The following is a 19,557-nucleotide window of genomic DNA, read 5'->3' as shown; positions in this document are numbered from 1 at the left end:
GGATGACTAAAATCAAAGCTTATCGTTGCTTGTACATCTCGTGTAAAGCTATCGAAACTATCGAATAAACGTCGAACCTATTAAAACGATCTATTTTACCGGAAAAAAGTCGTGTAGCATCTGCGCGTGATTAATTTTTACAAAAAGGTTTCAAGTGTTAGAGGATTAATGATACCGTGATTTATAACAACCGTATTTTACGATTTTCACGATTTTCGCCGAAAAGAGATTCGCAATCCGAGAAGGTGTTGCAACTTTCGAAAGACATCATGGAGATTGTGGCCAACTTTGACAGAACTGTTGGCCATTAATACCAAGTTGCGCTGCAAGCACAACTTTCCAACTGTAGTTGTCTTCAATTTCTCTCAATATACCATTTCCGCCTCAAAGTACGGTAGCTGGTCGCATGTTCCCGAAGATTCGTTAAATCTTAAGTATCTAAAATGTGCGTATGAAATATGAAATACCGATCTATCAATCTGTTACAAATCTGAAGGGCGTGATTGATATCGAAGGAACATTCGAATTTGTTTAACAATAAATATTTATTAACAACTATATTCGATGAGTACACTTGGCGTAAAACTCGCGGTTATTAACTACGGTTCGCGATTACAAGTTCGAACTCGGGTAGATACGATTCGACATGCGCTACGAGTTCGGACGACGATTGCCTGAGATGTCGAGCGACTCGGATCAGTGCTTGCTATCAACTACCAACTATCAATTTGGACAGGCGTCTCGCGACTGACTTTTCATCACGATGGTGCTGCATAGGAAAAACTATGATCGGGTGTGTCTAAGGATACGAGATCATCGGATTCGTTGAGGAAAGCATTGGTTCGGAAAGCGAGGGAAATGAACGTCGCTGTTAATTGGCTAAATTTTGAGTCGTTGGTTGAAAAAGGATGCTAACCGTCCTTGAGAGAAAGTTTCTAGCAGAAAGCGTCGTACGTGGGGAAAGCAGATTTCCAGTATCTTCCCGTAGTGGGTGGTAGGTATAGGGGCTGTAAAGGCAAAGATTATTTGTTCCTTTGGAGGACCTTAGCTAAATAAATCCTAAGATTTATAGCGGGTCCTTAGGTTAGCTGAAAATATTCTGAAAAAATGTATCGATATCTGGCAATCATCTTGTCCGAAGGATAGGGTCTTTGTGTAGCGAGCCACGAGAGAGAAACCGTTGGAAAGTTTGCTGTCGAGCGCCGCTACAAATATAATTCCATATTCGTATTTGTTTTTCTTTTTAATTGTTATTTAATTTGTACTTTGCAATTTGTCCAGCTGGACATTTGGTAAATTTTTCTAACTTAATTGCTAAATAACATGTGGATGGCTACCCTCAATGGGATACTGTCTTCGAGTTTGAATATTTTATTTCTTTAGTGAGGTCAGTGGGGTGTTTTCTTTTTAGTCTTCTTTCTATGAGAGTTTTGCTCGCTTCGGCAGCCGGCTGGTTTGAATGTGCTGCCGTTCTTTCCTTGTATTTTTCTGCGTACCTGCCGATTTCTTCTTTGACCGTTGGTATTTTTAGGTCTTTGCGTATATCCTCTTTTCTGACATACCATGGGACGTTGACTATTGTTCTCAGTATCTTCGATTCTAGCGACCCTAGTTTATTTATGTGGCTCACTGCTACTGTCTCCCATAGTGGTATTCCGTACATCCAAATTGGTTTTATTATATCGTTTTGTATATTTTTAATTTATTTTCTATTTTCTATGAGTTTAGAATTTCGACTAGTTAACCAGTACATTTGTCTTCTTTTTATCCGTATTTTGTCTGTAATTGATTTAGTATGTTGCTTCCATGTAGGTTGTGTGTCTAAGTGGAGTCCTAGGTATTTAACTTGCCTTGTTTGTGTTATGTGCGTGCCATTCAATTGGATATTTGGTGGTTTCCGTTTCCTTAGTGTAAATGTAATATGGTTGCATTTACTGGGGTTTGCTTTTATTTGTTTATCTTGTAACCATTTTTCTATTTTTATGATATGTTCTTGTAGTTATGTGACTGCTGTTTCTGGATTAGTGTGTCTGACTAGTACAGCCGTGTCGTCCGCGAATGTCAGTATTTTGCTATTGGTAGATGTTGGTATGTCGGCTGTGTATAATGTGTAATATTGGGCGTAAGACGCTTCCTTGCGGTACCTCTGCCTTGATGTCTTTTACTTCACAATATACATCCTTTATTTTTACTACAAAGGTTCTGTTGCTTAGGCATGATTTGAGTAAGTGGTGGATTTGTTCCGGGAAGTGTTTTTTGATTGTTCGTAAGAGGCTTTCATGGTTCACTTTGTCAAATACTTTCTCAATGTCCATAACGAGAGCTGTACGGTATTGTTTCTTTTCTATTGCTAGTAACATTTCGTTGACAAACCTGTGCATTTGCTCTGTCGTGAAGTGTTTGTTTCTGAATCCAAATTGGTGATCTGGTATTAATTTTTCCTTCTCTATTGTTGGTTTTATGCGGTCGTATATTATTTTCTCTAGTATTTTGGAAAATACAGGAAGCAGTGATATTGGTCTATAAGATGTATTCGTATTTGTTGAAGCGATTTTCACTTCTAGGAAAACTCTGCATCTTCTCTAGTGTTTAGTTTTCTTAGTCCTCGAAGCCATTGAGTATTGTTTAGCTCTAAATCAATTTGAAGGGCCTCTCAGCCTCATAGCCTTTTCTAGGAACATGCCTTAATGCACAGATGATGCAGTGAGGTATAGATGGCCCAGTTTTCCTAATTATATAAATACCCATAGGCCCATGACTTCGGAGCTCTATTGTAAAGTAACGCTGCCAACGTGCGAAACTGGACTAGCATACACTGTACTTATACTTAATCGTATACTTACTTAAATATATTTCTGTTACATATTCATCCACGCATTTCCTCTCTATTCTATTCCGAGATAAACCTCAACAGTATTGTTAGAGTGAGATAGAGAAGAACTACGAAACTTTAATTATTAACGATTTACGTTTAGGTACTGTATAATAATGATTTGATAATCTCGTACTCGGGCACACGTAGTTCATTATTGAATTGCAAGATGTCGCATAAATGCAACGGTTTATCGAAATAGCATATGATTTTACAAATATTTTACAAGAACGTGCAACGATATGGACATAAAATTGTTCTGAGATCGTATTGAATGCAAAGGTAGAAAAGCTATGAAAAATCTAGGACATTACGTTCGAGAAATTGGCGTATATATTATACTTCTTATTCTTCCTTAAAGACGAACTTATTTCACAGAACGAGTTTACTTTTGTTGATAAAATTTTATTCGTAATATATGGAAGCGAATATTATTTATGAAAGTAAACAATTCGTGTGATCGCTAAATTACTCGATGCTCGAACGCAAAGTTTGCGATGAAAATTTCAATCTTCTGTTTAAACAATTCGGATCGGGGATTATTAGGAAAATCCGTGCTCGCCAGTTTGCATCCCTCGATCTCCTGTCAGTATTCAGGTTAATTAGCGTTCTGTTGTGGTGCTGTTACGACGCCGTTCGAACGTCTCAAGCATGAAGACGCTGGTAGTATCGGGTAATCGATAATATCGAGAATATTCCAGTAACAATCGTCCATAGCGTACGACTCCCCCCAGAAGAAACAAACATTTATTCGTTTAATAATGTGGCACGACATGAGGTAAAGTAGCATTCCACTAGCGTTATCAATTACGATGTAAACCAAAGAAAGGCATACCGAAGGAAAATAGATACAATGTCTTTCATCGTATGATTAATTTTGGATAAACAGAGAACAAATTTTAGAGAACAGAGGTATTCGTCGTTCTTGTAAATCACTGAATACGATGAAAAGGTAACACACGATGAAATAATCTCGTAATTAATATCTATTAACGCTTACAGTTAAACGTTACGACATTTATGTTCTACACGACGAACGAATAATATCAGTGACGAGGATTGTCGATTGCCAGACGTTCTCAACTGTCAACGTTTCAACCAGATTCTATACATCTACGTGTATAATTGTTAGTAAAATTTTATCGGATCTGGCGCGCGTATAATTTAGCAAAGTTGGAATAAGTAGCTTTAACGAATAAGAAAGATCAACAGCTATGCTACCATTTCTTAGATATAAAACGATGTTCTTTCTCTTAAAAACTTGGTACGCTGCACGCATCGATATTTCGTGCAAATTTCAAAATCCACGTAAAACACGTATTGACGCAACATCTGAACGTTAGCGAACAATGAGGGCTCAAGTCGCGCATTAAAACAAAACGAAACCATCTCCACATTTTTCATCGGCAGGAAAAAATAGAACAAATTTTATCCGAACAATAAAAGGAGGATACTCTATTCGAGATGTATTCAGAAACATACCGTGTTAGGTCAGTCAGAAAGTGCTGTTTTTTTTACCTTCTGCTTTCTGATATTCGAGAACACGAATAATCCTTGAAAAACACATTTCGAAAACTAACGGTAACGATAAATATATTTATTCAATTAATCCGAAGAAACAGTTGTAGACAACTTTAGAGTATGTTACTGATAAGCCTCGAACGAAAATGATCCAACTGGAAAAGAAATGTTGAAATCCGAGAATTACAGCAATATTTTTATTAGAATACATCGTCTTTCTAAATACTTTTTAATACTTTCTAGTATGAAGAAATATAATATTGAAGAAATTGAATAATATACAGGGTGGTTGGTAACTGATGGTACAAGCGGAAAGGGGGTGATTCTACGCGAAAAAAGTAGTCGAAAATATAGAATAAAAATTAAAAAAAATTTTTTTTTTTAATTTTTCCATCGAGACAACGATCTACAGTGAGATCCGTTATAACGAGACGTGATAAAGTACACGCGTACCGAGCGAAAATTCAAAGTCGATTTTCTCGAAAACAAAGCCTCAAACGAAAAACTTTTATTCTATATTTTCAACTTCTTTTTTCGCGTAGAATCACCCCCTTTCCGCTTGTATCACCAGTTACCAACCACCCTGTATAATATTGAAGAAATATTTTCGAAGAATTACTTTCCACCTAATCATACGGGAAAGAATTGTATCGAATGAAAATCATTGGAAGACGAAGACATTCGATTTTAATTTCATGGCGAGATTAGCTCTGGCGAATGAAACATTGGCAGAATTTTCCGTACGTGAGAGATCATTGCCTTTCGGTTGATTGATGTTCAATTTCCCACGTAACCACGTCCATCGAGCGTCATCCCTGTTGTGAAGAACATAGGTCACTAGGCTCACGTAGTTGCACTCGTGTACGAATCGTAGAACGAAGTAGAAAGATCGACAGAGGAAAGGAACAAAAGGGAGTTTGAGCAGCGTAGCGTTAAGGAGTATCGGCAAGTGCTAGGCACGCCACTCGGAAGCTGTTAACCACAAAGCGGTTCTGGAGCCGCTGATTCTTTCGAGGCTGACTCGCGAGCGCATCAGTAATGGGAACAATGGAATCAAGTATGCCGGTTTGCGGCTAACGAATGGTAAAAATGTGATATAAAATGAGGCAGAGATCGAGGGCTTGCGTTTACAAAGTTCACTTAACAGACTTCGAACCGAGTTTCGTGGAAATATCGAAGTTCCAGCTAAATATAAGTAGTGGATTTGCGTTAGCGATAACATGGCCGGATTTAATTAAGATATGCTGATTATGCTTGGAATAACAAGTACGAGAATAAAAATAAGAAGATTATAAAAACGGGAGCATCGTGGTATGAGCGGAAGTAACGAAGGTATTGCGATTGTAAGAGTGGAAAGATATGCAAAAGTAAGGCAGCTAAGTAAAGGTAAGTATTATTAAAATGGCCGGTAGATTACTTATAAAAATGTTATGGTATAAATATTGTAACTTTAAGCAATTTCAATGATATTAGTTGGAAGAATTCCGATTGATTTAAGCATTACGAATAATTGAATAATACGAAGCACCTTCGAACATTGACAGAATAAAATATGTCCGGTCGAGAGGAAAGTGGCTCGAAACTAAATTGGAGCATGGTAAAGCTTGAAAAATTAATAACAAAAATGCCGCAATTTGCCGCACAGACGCGACGGTCTCCTTTATAGCGCGAATCTTTTCAAAGCGAACCTTTCGAAGAAAAATTGTGTCTTTCTTTAATCGAACAAAGTGCGCTAATTTTTACTTCTCTCATCTTTTCATAAATATATAATATGTATGTCTACATATTACAATTAAAATATGGCACGTGGAAGTCGCTAAATATTACTGTGAATTTGCATTCGGTGGTAATATTATATTAAGATTATTTTACATTTTCAATAAAGATTCTCGAAGAAATAACTAGTATTATCGAACGAGGAAAATTTTTAACTGAAAAGTAGCATTTTACAATTTTGTATGTAAATAATTACTAAATTGATTTTAATTCTCGGTTGGTATTATAAATTGGATTATAGAAAACGAAGGTTAATTTTAAGTTTGCTTATATTTAGTTTTAAAGTATTTCATTTTAATTTGTATATTTTATATCTTACATGGTACGTGTTATCGATAGTCTTTATGACGTAAAACATACTATAGAAATTACGGTGGAATATTCTGTAATTAAGTAACTAGTCCCAAAGTCTTGTACTTGCCAACTACAACAGATTTTTAAAATGACGACAATCGCTATTCTAGAACGAGGGTTAATAACAATCTCCAGGCATCCTACGACATAAATACGAAAACCTTTAGCCAGCTCCCGCGATCTAAAAAATAAAGCTGTAAACCTAATACAAAGCAGCGAAACCGAAATTCAATTCGGTCGATCAATCAGCAAGTTTCGCGGAACGATTTCGATACAAGAGATATGGTATAGAGAGCAGCAGCAGTAGCAGCAGCAGTAGCAACAGTAACGGCAACAGCAGCGGTGGTGGTAGATAGGATGAACCAGTGGCGAATCTCAAGGATCAAAATCGCTAACGGAAGACGGATGGAAGGGCTAGGTTTGATGGAATGATTTCTGGATCTCGTCGCTGCTCTTTCTTGGCTCGTATGAGAAGAAGCGATGATTCACGCACGAAGAAAGGAGTCAAAACGTAGACTCGGAACGGAGATAGGCACAAAGCAGAAATCGGAGCATCGGGACGTTAAGAGGACTCAGAGAGGAGACGGTATTCTCCCGCATACGGTTCTCTGTTGACTGAAGCGACTTAAGTCAACGCCGCGCTCACCTACGGTCTGGCACACTACGTTCTCCTCTACTTGGTGGAGATCGTGTGGGGAGGGAAAGAGACGAGACGACGGAGTGTGCGAGAGTTGCGGTCCGGTTAGAGGGGAAAGCCAAAGGATGGAAAAGGAGAAAGACGAGCGAAGAGGAGGACGAGTAGCGCGCGGTTGGAAGCGGAGCGAGTGAGATGAGTGCGAAGGGTTCAAGTATAAGGATACCGAGGCATGCGCCGTCCTATCATATTGATCTCGCCATAGTAACGATTCTCTCTTCTCCGGCGATGTTGGCATGCACTATAGCAGGGGGACGAAGAGGGAAACCCTGACGAGAGAACGGCGGAAGGGGGTTGTACCGCATGGTATACCATGCCACCCCACGATGGGCGAATGTGGGCCGTACGGGAGTGAACGAGAACGATGGCGAGAGGAAAGGGAAAGGAAGAGAGAGAGTGGCACTGATCGAAGAAAGAGGGAACACGCAAGCGAGAGGATCGGTATCGGTTGAAGAGAGACGAAAGGCATCGGTGGCGGTGGGCTACACAGGGCGCTAGCGCCAAAGAGAGCCGAGGCGGCGATACCGCGCGGCGCTGCAGCCAAATGAGAATCAGTCCAGCGTTGGTCGCCGGCGAGGGCGCATCTGACATTCCTGTGACAAAAGATACGGACGGAGACACTTGAGGACATTGGAGAAACGGTGGAACATCCGCGATAACCATCGATCTCGAACGGATCAGAAGGATGTTAACCGTGGTAGTAGTAGCGTCACGGTGCTGACAGTCAGACGCGCTCTGGGAATCGGCGGGGATCGGACGGCGCGGAATAACTCGGATCGGAAGTCGGTCGAATGAGCTGGCTCACCGACAGACGACGACGACGACGACGACGACGACGCGTTTGTGAGCCGTGCAAGTAATTTTCGTGTACATACTCCCGACTACTCGCTATTCCGTGTGCGAGTCTGTTGTTTCTGATCCAGCGGAATACGAATCGGAGCAAGTCGTGCGCATATCAGGGTGGGAGGCAGAGAGCTAGAAACGCGAGCACACAGGGAAAATAGAGAGTTGTGTGAAATTGAGCCGAGAGTACGAGTACAACGAGAGTAGATAGAAGAGAAGAAGAGAAATGTCCTCGATGCCCAACGATGCCGCACCAAGGCACAAGCGAGCTGCTGAAGCTTAGTGCGTGCGAGGTGTACGCGCAGGGACACGCTGCAGGTCCACTGAGGCTGTCACGTGCCCCTGATAGAACGAAAACGATGCCATTGCCGTGTTCAAGGCACGTAAATTCAGGTGGACCCTCGGAAGACTGAAGACCTCAGGCTCGGGTGGAAAGTTTGCACGAAAACGTAAGAAATCTCACAGTGCCTACGGGATCCAGCTGGTCCGTTCCTGTTCGACGCGTTTGCAGCCACGTGCGAGGACAACCGAATAGTGAGGAGGTGGAGGAGGCGGAGAAGAAGCCGGTGGTGGCGGAGGTGGTGGTGATCGAGGAAGGAGCGAACTGCTCCGGTTCCTCAATCGTGCAAACATGAGACGTTGGACTCTCATGGCGGCTATAGCCCTGGCTGCATCGGGTGAGTTGTTGCGATACTAGCTAACCGATCTATCTCTCTTTTAGATACTCTGTGTCGCGGCACAGGCATATAAATACATTTTTCATTGTGCTGCTAGGCTCTCGTCCTAGAGACGATCGCTTTTCTCGCGACGCGAACGGTCGGAACCAGGTGTTGTGCTTTTCCATACAAATTTCAACCGTGTTTCTTTCGTTCTTTTTTCTTTTCTTTTCATTCTTTTTTTTTCTAGTTGCCGGTTTACTTTCACTGTTTCCTGTTATTGTCTCTGTCTCTCTTTCTATCTGTCTTTGCATTCGTCTACTTGCCCGTTTTATTTTTCTCCCTCTTGTCTCCAAAGCGCGATATGCTCTCGAAACGCACGAGACGGGTCTCTGCATGGGTCGCGCCGTAGGGATTTCCACACGGTGACGGTTTCGGTATTCGGGGCGATCTTTCACCCCTTTAAGCTGCGGCGATGTCAAAAACGCGGCCGGAACGATAAATCATCGCCAAATAATGACGCCTGTCAAAGCAGTTCTTACACGTCCGATCGAAACGAATTCGTGCTCGCGATTTGTTGTGTTAACCAATTTTCAATGACAGTCGGAGGATTAAAACGGAAGGTTGATTTATATCGCGATATTTAAGCCTTCGTTCAGCCAATGAAAATATTTACGAGTCGTGATCTTTACGTCAATTAAAAAGACGTGTCACGTATTTCACCGGCAAATCTCAATATCGAAAAAATAGCAATTCGTATCTCGAAATTTTGACAATCGTTTGTAGCAAATAAATTATTTTTTTTTCTCTCTAGAGTTTTAAAGTATCAGACGTCAAATTTTCGACTAAATTCGAACGTCGTTAACCATTTCCACCTATTAGCGAAAGTTTTCTCTCAATGCTATGCAAACAAACGTATCACTTGAGCATTCGCGCGAACGCAAGTTCAACGTTCGACCTGTTTCGAGTTCGTTATCGTCGCGAGTGCTCAAGACGCGCAGCGATTTTCAAATGAGCCCGAGGGAAGGTGTTGCTTTGCTACGTAACGTGTTGGCAGCTTGACGTCATTGGCGACGCTTCCTGCGTGACGTGTGCGCAGCCACTCTCTCGTTAGTACGCTGATTCCGGCCCGCAGACAGAACGTACACATACTCGCAACGAAATTATAGCTGTCTCAATATTTGCGCACGTAATCTGACGGATATTTTTGTTAAATTTTCGTCAATGAACAAACGCTGTTCCGCGGCTAAATTTCTTTTTCGCCATGGCAATTTCTTCTGTGAAGCTCGAAGCGTCTGTTAACGAGAAAGAAGAAGACGAGGTGGAACAATCAGCTTCCGATGCGGTAAATTTTAATTGACGCGATGCCGGATTTGTGACCGTTTCCTTATTCTGTTTTGCGGAACGTTTGATTAATTGGGACCACGATGAGAACGATCGTCGTCCTTCATCATCTGTCTTCCTCTCTGTCTTTGTCTATGTACAACCATGACGATGTGGGCGTAGGAAAGGATTTTCCGGTGTACAACTTGCCCACGCAATTTCCAGAGACCTGTCCCTGTGTTGCTTATTCGGAGCTGTTCGATTATAGACAAAAATGAGGGAGGAATTATGAAACGACGTTTATTTTTGCTCCTTGATGTGGATTTGGAATGTTGTCAGGAAATTTCTGAACAAATTTTAATCTCTTAAGGGATGCTGACGTACATGATTCAGGTTTTAACTGGAGAAGATTTTTTGCAGAATGGCTAGATATACATATATTTTTGTTAGAAAAATAAAAGATGATTATCTTTTCTCGATCTTGTTAAATTCGTCCCTGAAGAAGCTAAAGATTGAAATTGATTGCTCCTGATAGATCAACGTCTGCAAATTCTTCAGTTCTGAAATTTTTTGGTAATTTTGACATTTTATGCAAGAGATATATGCGAATGTCTTGTGATAAAAGGAACGAAAGCAAATAATCATGTTCCTTTTGTGACAAAAAGAACATAAAGAATGAATTTGCGAATCTACGTTTACAAAGATGTAGTTGATCTCGATTTATGAACGTATCTGTAAATTTCCTAACAAGGTTTCCAATATATCCTGTGTGAATAATATATAATGCATATACATTGTGTATACATACGTACACATATTAAACACCCATGTATATTGCGTGAAATATGAATTGATCAACCGAATACTAAGCATACTAATTTCATGGCAATGCTTGACCATTAGAATTTGATCAAGACTGGTAAAGAATATGTATTTCGATAAATAGATATGGAAATATGAATACCTTGGTTTTTGGTTACTATACTTCATGTTCCGTTTTTTTATTACGGAAGACCTGGCTCTTTGTAGGAAATTGTTGATGTAAAATCGAAGAAATAAATTAATTGCCTTTATAATTCATTAAATACTCCAATTTGCTTGTTCAGTATCAAAAACTTTTAAAAGAAATTTTGTCCATTTCCATATTCTGATAAATATTGAAAACATATAAAATATTTTCTTTTACGTTACCAATATTTGCAACTGTTTCACAGTTTCATAAACCTCCAACTTCGATAAGATAACATCATTCTCTATTCCACACTTTGCAACTTCCGATATATTTTACGTTGTGTACATGTTATACCACACTCTATCTTCGCGTTATAGTTTCTCCGGTCTAATCGATCTCTCGTAAGAAAGATACTGGGATACAAACGTTAAATGAATTCGTGACAAGTTTCTCATAGAAGATACAGAAGAGCGATGATCGAGTGCCGATTACGTTGCTGTATTAAGCAGTTTGTCGATTACAGTTGCAGTTGATTCATTTCGTTCTTCTCCTCATGAACGTTCTTCCTCGTAAATAAACCGATATGGGCCGAAGACACGATCGACGCGTCTTTTATGATCTATGTAAACATCGTAACACACGAGTTCGGTGTTTCCCGTTCGCGTGAAACAGAGAAAACATAAAGTTAACGAGGAATCATCTGCCGCTTTTCATTTCTTTTACGTTCTATCGCAAAGGAAGAGAATGGGAAAACCGTTGATCGCTCCCGTAACTCAACGCGATACGTCGGTACGAGACGGGCGCACGTGCCGATTGCTGGTAGCGCGCGAAATACAAATGGCACGAGAACAGACGTTCCAAAAATGGACCAGTAATAATGAAACAAATTTCGAAACAACTTTATCACGCGATTAAATAATGCGTCGCCGTGACGCAAAACCAGGGAAAGTAACAATACGTCTGCAGTAACGATAGGAACGACACTACCATTCCACCCCATTATGTAAAAGCTCACCCGTAATTTGCGCACTGTACTGAACTCGGAAAAATACGTGACCCATTGTAAACCTGTATATATTCTGAGATATATCGGTGTACATCTATTCACTTAGATTACACGTGATTTCGATTTCATCGCGGAGATTTCTTCCGAGATTTCTGAACTAATTTTTAAACAAGTTTGATCTTTTCGAAATAACAATTACCATTCAATTACTAAAACCTTTTTATATTAAAGATAATTTTACAATCCCTTTAAATTTTTAAATTGATTATCTTCTCATAAAAATTTTTCCCAAAGGTTAAATTAATGTTTCGACATGTTCTAGCTTTATAACCTGCTATAAATTTATATAGGAAAAATATTTTAAATTCTTTTATGGACACTGGACTCTTTGCTTACATAAAGTAGATAGAGAACTACGGGACGAAATTTAATAAAAGAAGCAACCAGAACACAACACCGATGCGATAAAATTTAATAGCAATCTAGATAAAAAGTTAATAGTAATTTAAAAAATAGAAAGAAAAGGAAGGAGAGATAATTTCTTTTATATAATACCATAAAATTTCATTCTTTCTCTGTCACGTAATTGCCATTGATTATTACAGTGATCGAGCCAGAGATCTACTTTATTTGAAATGGCAGCGGGACATTGAGTACCCGGGTGACCAATCGAAGCCGTACGATCAGCAGAGTGGAGGATCGGTGCTTCAGAGCACTCAGGGGGCTGTTTCCGAGCATCGACTCGCGAGTCGACAATCGGCGCCCATGCGACTGGACTCTATGTAGTATACACCAACGTCTGTCACGACGTTTGCAACACACGGAAAGGGCGACAGCTCACTCTCCGCAAATGTCGATGATTCGACGTGGCAGTCGTGTGATGTGTCGCTTTTCGTTGGTCCGGATTCGATTCTGCACTGTGCAGATGCAAGATTCCGCTCGCACACGCGTCGAGTACACGCTCTTAGCCTGTTGGCTTGACTGCATGCGTAAGCGTGTACTTACGTGTGTGGGTGGCAGTGGGCGTATGTGGGTGTACAACAGCGGAATATCGAGCGCGCACGCCTGGTCGTTTGAAAAGCGGAGGACACTGTACGAGAGAGCTAGCCTTAACACACGGTCGCACGGTTGCTGCTGCAACCGAGACACACGCACAGGCGCATGAGCTATATATGTAGAGGTCGAATGTATATAGAATATGTGGATGTGTGTCTGTCTGTGAGCGCGCGTGGGCGAAATCGCACGCTCACAGACTTGTCTTTCACCCTCTCTTTCTCCCTCACTTGTCGAGCGCACGACTCTTTCGACAGGCGCGATCATGCACGTCAAGAGTGAAAACTGTGCCAAACGCTGCGAGAAGCTCCGGGAAAACAAGCTTTCAGCTGCTGCCTGTTTTTCCCACCGCAGCCACTGTCTTTAACGGGTCCATCGTTGACCAACTTTTTTTTTATTTCTTTTATATTTTTTGGATGGTTTGTTTAAATTTGAAACATACGGATAAATTTTTTCTATTTCTTCAGAATATTTCTGGCCAGTGTTTTTCGTATAATATACTTTATTGTTTCTCTCTGCTGTTCATAAATTTTACCTTCGATAGTTAAACAGTACCACTTCAACTTCTCATTTTTTGTGTTTGAGAAATTGTTTAAAACATAATTCTGATATTTTACGTTCCTTCAGACAATATCGCGTTGTAAATGTTTATTTTAATGTTAAGGCTGCTTTTGTTTTGGATTTTTTTCTATTTTCGTTCGAAGGAACTTCTGACAAATTTAAAAACAATTTTGTTTCCTTTAAAGAGGATGAAAAAATTATTTCACTACAGGACCTATTTTTGTTCGTTTATGAATCTTCCGGTGGTTTTCACGAGCCCCGAGGCAAGGAAACGTGCCATCCTTATGAGCATTCGAGTTGCGGAGTTTTGTCGGGCGGTAATAAAAGTTTTGTCAGGCTTCGTGATTTTATATACATTGGTTTTGAACCTGTCCGGTAACAGCTAGCAATGTGAAAGGGTATAAGGTTTCATCCCGTTAAAACATTTAAACAGCAAACGCCCATGCTTTGATGAAAATTTGAAAAACCTACGTTCACGTAAAACAAAATATCCGGTAATCATGACAAGCTTTCCGGATCCCGTTGATTTTGTAAATACATTTTTTACGGCGTGGAAAACAACGTGTGCGCGTAGTATAGATTCGTCGCATATAAATACACATTGCATTTTAAACTATTCAAACGAAAAAGAGAGAATCAAAAAGTAGTACCATTAAAATCTCCCCTTGATATATTAGAGTTAATTTTCACCTGATATTTCTCGTATTTTTTTATTTAAACCGCACACATAAACGCGCACTGCCCTATTCCTTTTGTAATCATTTACCCAATTTTTCGAGAATTTTTGCGAAAGGAATAATTTTAGCCAAATTCTCTTAAACGAGACAGGTGTATTTTACTAAATATTTACGTCCATAGAAACTGCTTTCTAAATAAAACAAATAGAAAGAGAAACGAGTTCTATGTATAATGGATAATGACGTTTTTCATTAGAAAAATTTCAATTCTTTCTGTATATAAGCATCATTAAAATGTTTTGAGAAGTCTGTAAATAACTTCTTGTAGGAACATGAACAGACAGACACATTGAACGATCGTGTCAGAATATCGTGTCGGTAGAAATAAAAATATCAAAGGAAAGTTCTTTAGCGTTTCCCAGTTACTTTGGCCTTTTTAATAAAAATAAGATTAATGTTATATTTTATTTAATGTTATATTGTTTAATATTATATTTCGAGTTCGTCACAATGGAAGCTGTCTTTTTTACTCCAGTTGGAAGTTTTTTCTGTCAAAATTTGATTTTAAACCTCGAAGCATCAATGAAACAAGGCACGATATAACCGTGGATGGAAAATTTCCCTATGGTGATTTTGAGATTGAGCGTCTAATTATGAAAAAATAGGCAAATATAGCGGAAGCACTGGTCAAATCCCTTGGAAAGCTATCGCGATGTTACAGAGAGAAACGAGCTTTGACTCACAAGATTTCTTCGTGGTCATCTCTTTTTTAGAATAGAGGTCGTTAAAATTTCAAACGTTGCGCGGCGCGTTTCAACTGCGCGTGGGCGTGCATACTCTCACTATATTTTCCTGTATTTCTCGTCTCTTTCACTTCTCTGTTTCTTCTTCTACTCCTTTGCTTCGCTTCACAACTCTCACCGATCCTTTTCATTTTTTCCTTCGTGTCTTCTTTCTATCTCTATCGCATCGTTTCTCTATAATTCATCGCGTTTCTCCAATCTTTTTTACCTTTGTTCCTCCCGCTTTTATATTAAACTTTTAGTTCCTCGCCGGCCAACCAAATTCTTCACTATTCTTTCTTTTCTTATCGTTGCACTGTCTCCTTTATTCTTGCGAATATTTTTTGTCTAATTTGTGTCTCAAATTTTTTCGTTTGTATCTTTCTTTATTTTCTTCATTTTTCTTTCCAATCTATCTGATCTTTGTTTCACGAACTGGATACGTTCGCGAAAGGTACCGATTTCCTGTTCTGTATTTACTATTGTTGTGTTACGTTGCAATTTCTTATTTTCGAAGCTTTAAAATTGGATTTCCCTTGTGCGCGTGCGCGTGCGCTTGTGTATGTGACGAAACTCATTATTCCTGCATAATTGTGAAGCATTTGTAGCGAATCAAAATTTGACTTACAGGGTTCGATTGTTCTTTTTTCACGAAGTATTTTAGTCATGAAGGGATAAAAGAAATGGAAACAACAAATTATAAGTTACCAGCAACGAAGTCCAAGTTATGAATTACTTATCACTAATAATATTAATTCAATTATGTAAGAAAGTCCTGAGACGAACGTTTTCATTACTTCGTTAAAATTGAAATCAAGTTTTTAATACAAAAGAACAAAGACGTTATAAAAATATAAATTTACTTTAATAAGAATAATGATATAATAATAACGGGAAATGTTATATCAGTTCAAAGGTAAAGCAAAAACGTTGACATTTCCTCGTTTCATCGTGTCACTCGCTGTGTAATAATATTTCTATTATAAAAATAGCGTGAGTCGACTACTTGTACTGATAACACGAACTGTAGTATACAAGTTTCTCTACTAAAGTTTAGCTTTTCGTCATCGTTCTTAGCTTAGCGTTTTCTCAAATTGGAGATTTTGTCGCAAGTATCATTTTTCTCCGAGTCCCTCATCGTTACCGAATGATCTTATGAAAAGATTTATTCCAGTTTTTTGCTCGCTCATCCAAATGCAATCATGTTTCGCGATATAACAAAGCAACCTATTTATTTGGCCAGCCTCTTTTCTCCAACCCCTCGTCAATTTATTTTCTTATTTTCTTCTTTGCTTTCTCTCACAGTTATTGTTACTGCGACAACATTTCGGATCTTCTACGTATATACCTATATCAGCTCGGAATTAACAATGTTCCAAGCTATTTCTCCTAGAGCATTCGGGCGAACACATCGATCCGCCATTGTGTTTTACCACGAACTACAATCTCAGTTCTCGCTACGAACAACGATCACTGTAATTTTATCGTCGATTGTGATGTCGTTACGATCACGGCAGAAAGGTGAGCAGCTCAGGATTTTGGTTACCTATACTACGGATTTCGTTATATGAATAACTCGATTTCTAAGAAAAAAACCCATGTTCGAGCAAATTCATCATAAAAGTTCGAATACGATGAAAGTTATAGCGACAGATTGTACTAGCTCGTTTTAGTGAAAATTCCCGAAATAATTATTTTCACGTACGTAATTGTAAAAGTAATCAGGAGAAAGAAATTGTATTAGAAAGTGAGTTTAATTAATTTTTACATATGGACAAGCTTATATTACTTTATATTGATACGAGGATTCCAAGGAAATATTACACAGACAATATTTTAAAGGTACAAAAGCTTCAGAAGCTTGAGAATGAAAAATGATAATTAAACATATAGGAATTTAAGTTGTTATTTTCATGCGAGCTTATTAATTTATATATTCACTACGTACTTATTAAACAAAACAACGAATTTCCGAGCAAGAATAAAATTAGCTCGTGAAAACACTTACTGCAGATTAACTTACAGAACGGATCTTCGTAAATTGCGTGAATGCAAGAAATTTGCTGAAATTGCCAGGATTGAATTATTGGATAGCGCTAATATTACTTTATCGACATCGTTTATACCATGTACACAGCTTATTTACCCCTTAGAACGAGTAGAGAGATCCCTATAATTTTATCGACAGTTACAACGTCGTTGGGTTGAAGTAGGCTAAGGAAATCTTGATTGATTCTACTCAGGCTGTTACTTCTGGAAAAATATCGTCATCAGAAAATGATCTGAAATGGTTATTTTTTATTCGCTGAGTTTTTACTTTATCAAAAGATCTATAATATATAAAAATTGACATATCTATGATAATAAGCATTTACATATATATTTATGAAAATTAAAAACATAAAGGAGCCAATTTCATACGCAATACACTGATACATGGCTCTACTTGTACTAAAAGATTCAAGAAACTGCTTGTTCATTCTTCTGTGTCAGAGAGTATTCTCCTAGCGATTTATCTTGACCGAATGACGACGTACTTCAAAAAGGGTCGAGTCTTCTCTCGACGAGGAAACAGCTAAATATTTACGTGGTATAATCTGAAGAACTTGGCGCACGAACCGTCTGATAACACCGACCAAAAAAGCATCAGACAATTCGATCGATTTAGGTATTAAACGTTTAGGTATTAAATAATCCACGTGCTATCGCTATTAAACTCTGTTTGGTCCAGCAGCCGGCTAATTTCAGCCGAACCAAGTATAACCGCGAAAGTAACCCCTTTAATAATGCAACACACGATGAGTGACGTGATGTCCGACGAAATATGATTCGACGAAGAAGAAAGGAAAGACGATGTCCTACATTTTATCAGGATGAAAATATCGAGGCGCAAATGTCAAGGAACATTAAAAAGCAATTAAATTGCAATAACTATAAACAAAATTTCTTTGAGAAAGGCTGATGTCGCTGGGAAGTGCTTTTTGTTTCCTGCAATTTGCTGTTCTTTTTTATTTTTCTTTTTCCGTAGCCTGCAAAGATATCGGCCGAGAAGAGTTCGCCAACAGGGACACGGTCGAGCACAGACGTTAATTAAATTTTCCTTAACCGCGGTATTTGATGCGGCACCGGCCCTGAAACGCTTAATTTCGTGATCAGTATTCATAAATTCAGTTGCCATTAAACGCGCATTTTTATCTCTCGGTGATAAATCAGCGTCGAACGAATATCTTAAAACGTCGCAAAAATCTCGCTGTCTCCCCGGTTCACCTAAATTATTATGCAATTAATGCGTTTTGTAAGTCGATTTCCCGTTTGATTTGCAAATAATGAAAGCTAGTTTTCGAATATGTATTATACTGTAGTACTGTGAAAAAAGCCCTAGGCCATATTTTTCACAGACATAAAATATTTATTTGTTTGAAATTAATCCATACTTTGAGCAAATTATCAATAATTTTTAAATTAAACGTTTCTCAAATTTACGTTTGACGGATGGCTTAAAACTTTTACATGGTGTGCTATACCTATTCTCGGGATAACAAACGAGGGAAAGAATCGACTCGATACTACTATCGAAAAAGGAAGGCTCGCGTGAGAGTCGAGAATTTCTCAACTTTTAATAGCTACACGTATATTTCGTGTTAAAGGGTACGAAACTTTACGTCAATGATGTATTAGACAGTTCGGGTGACTTACAGGGGAAGGTACTTTGAAGGGTCGGAAGATCGTCCCATTTACCACTCATAGCTGGCTTTCAAGAAAGGTATTATTGATCCATGAAGACGGATTTCAACTGGAAACCGTTTCGCATCTCAGACTAGCGAGAACGATACGTATCTGAAAGATTATTTTGCAACGTCTTATCAATTTAGCCAAGTCATTCACATTTTTAATACATCCACCTTCTATTTTCGATATCCTTCCAAGGATCAAATCCTTGATACTAATATTCTACAATATGAAACCAAACTGAATAGTTGCCTTTTCGTATGTATTTCTTGATCCATATTGACGTAAATGAAAATTATTGATATTGTACACAATAATTTACGAATAATTTGCGAATTTATTCATTTCTTCAAATTAAATAATTGTAAATTACATTTGTATCCTGTCAAGAGATCTGTAATATGTTAATTAATGATAACGATAACGTTTTCGAAAAATATGTGCTTGTATTACTAATAATCTATAAAAGAGAAAGTATGTTCTCCACGATTAAAAATCATTCGATCTTGGGAAGGGTAAAAGCATCAATATTTGTGGAAGTAATTAATCGAAGCGATTGTCCAGAGTACCAAAGAAACTTTCATCAATTTCAGCTTTCGAATTTAATATACCTTCGACTATGATTATCAGAACAAGCCACATAATATCACGGAAAGGTTTCTATCAACGAAACGTCTCGCCATTAACATTCGCCATGAACGTAAATGCGTAGCCTAGCTATACTTCCTGTCGCTTTGCTTGTCCAAGTTTCATGCAGG

The 19,557-nt window shown here is 38.7% G+C and overlaps 1 protein-coding gene across 1 annotated transcript in view; it reads left to right on the top strand.

Moving 5' to 3' along the window:
* The first annotated feature begins 7,791 nt into the window (after positions 1-7,791).
* The window catches only part of nAChRa7 (nicotinic acetylcholine receptor alpha7 subunit), a 176,469-nt gene continuing 164,703 nt past the window's right edge, over positions 7,792-19,557 (top strand). The window contains exon 1 of the mRNA XM_033348481.2: positions 7,792-8,737. Coding sequence (XP_033204372.1) covers positions 8,692-8,737 — 46 coding nt within the window. The 5' untranslated portion in view covers positions 7,792-8,691. The remainder of the gene's footprint in view (positions 8,738-19,557) is intronic.

This window comes from Bombus vancouverensis, chromosome 12, assembly GCF_051014615.1.
Source record: "Bombus vancouverensis nearcticus chromosome 12, iyBomVanc1_principal, whole genome shotgun sequence".
Taxonomy (NCBI): Eukaryota; Metazoa; Arthropoda; class Insecta; order Hymenoptera; family Apidae; genus Bombus; species Bombus vancouverensis.
Note: the sequence above shows the minus strand (reverse complement) of the source record. Positions and strands in the feature narration are given on the sequence as shown.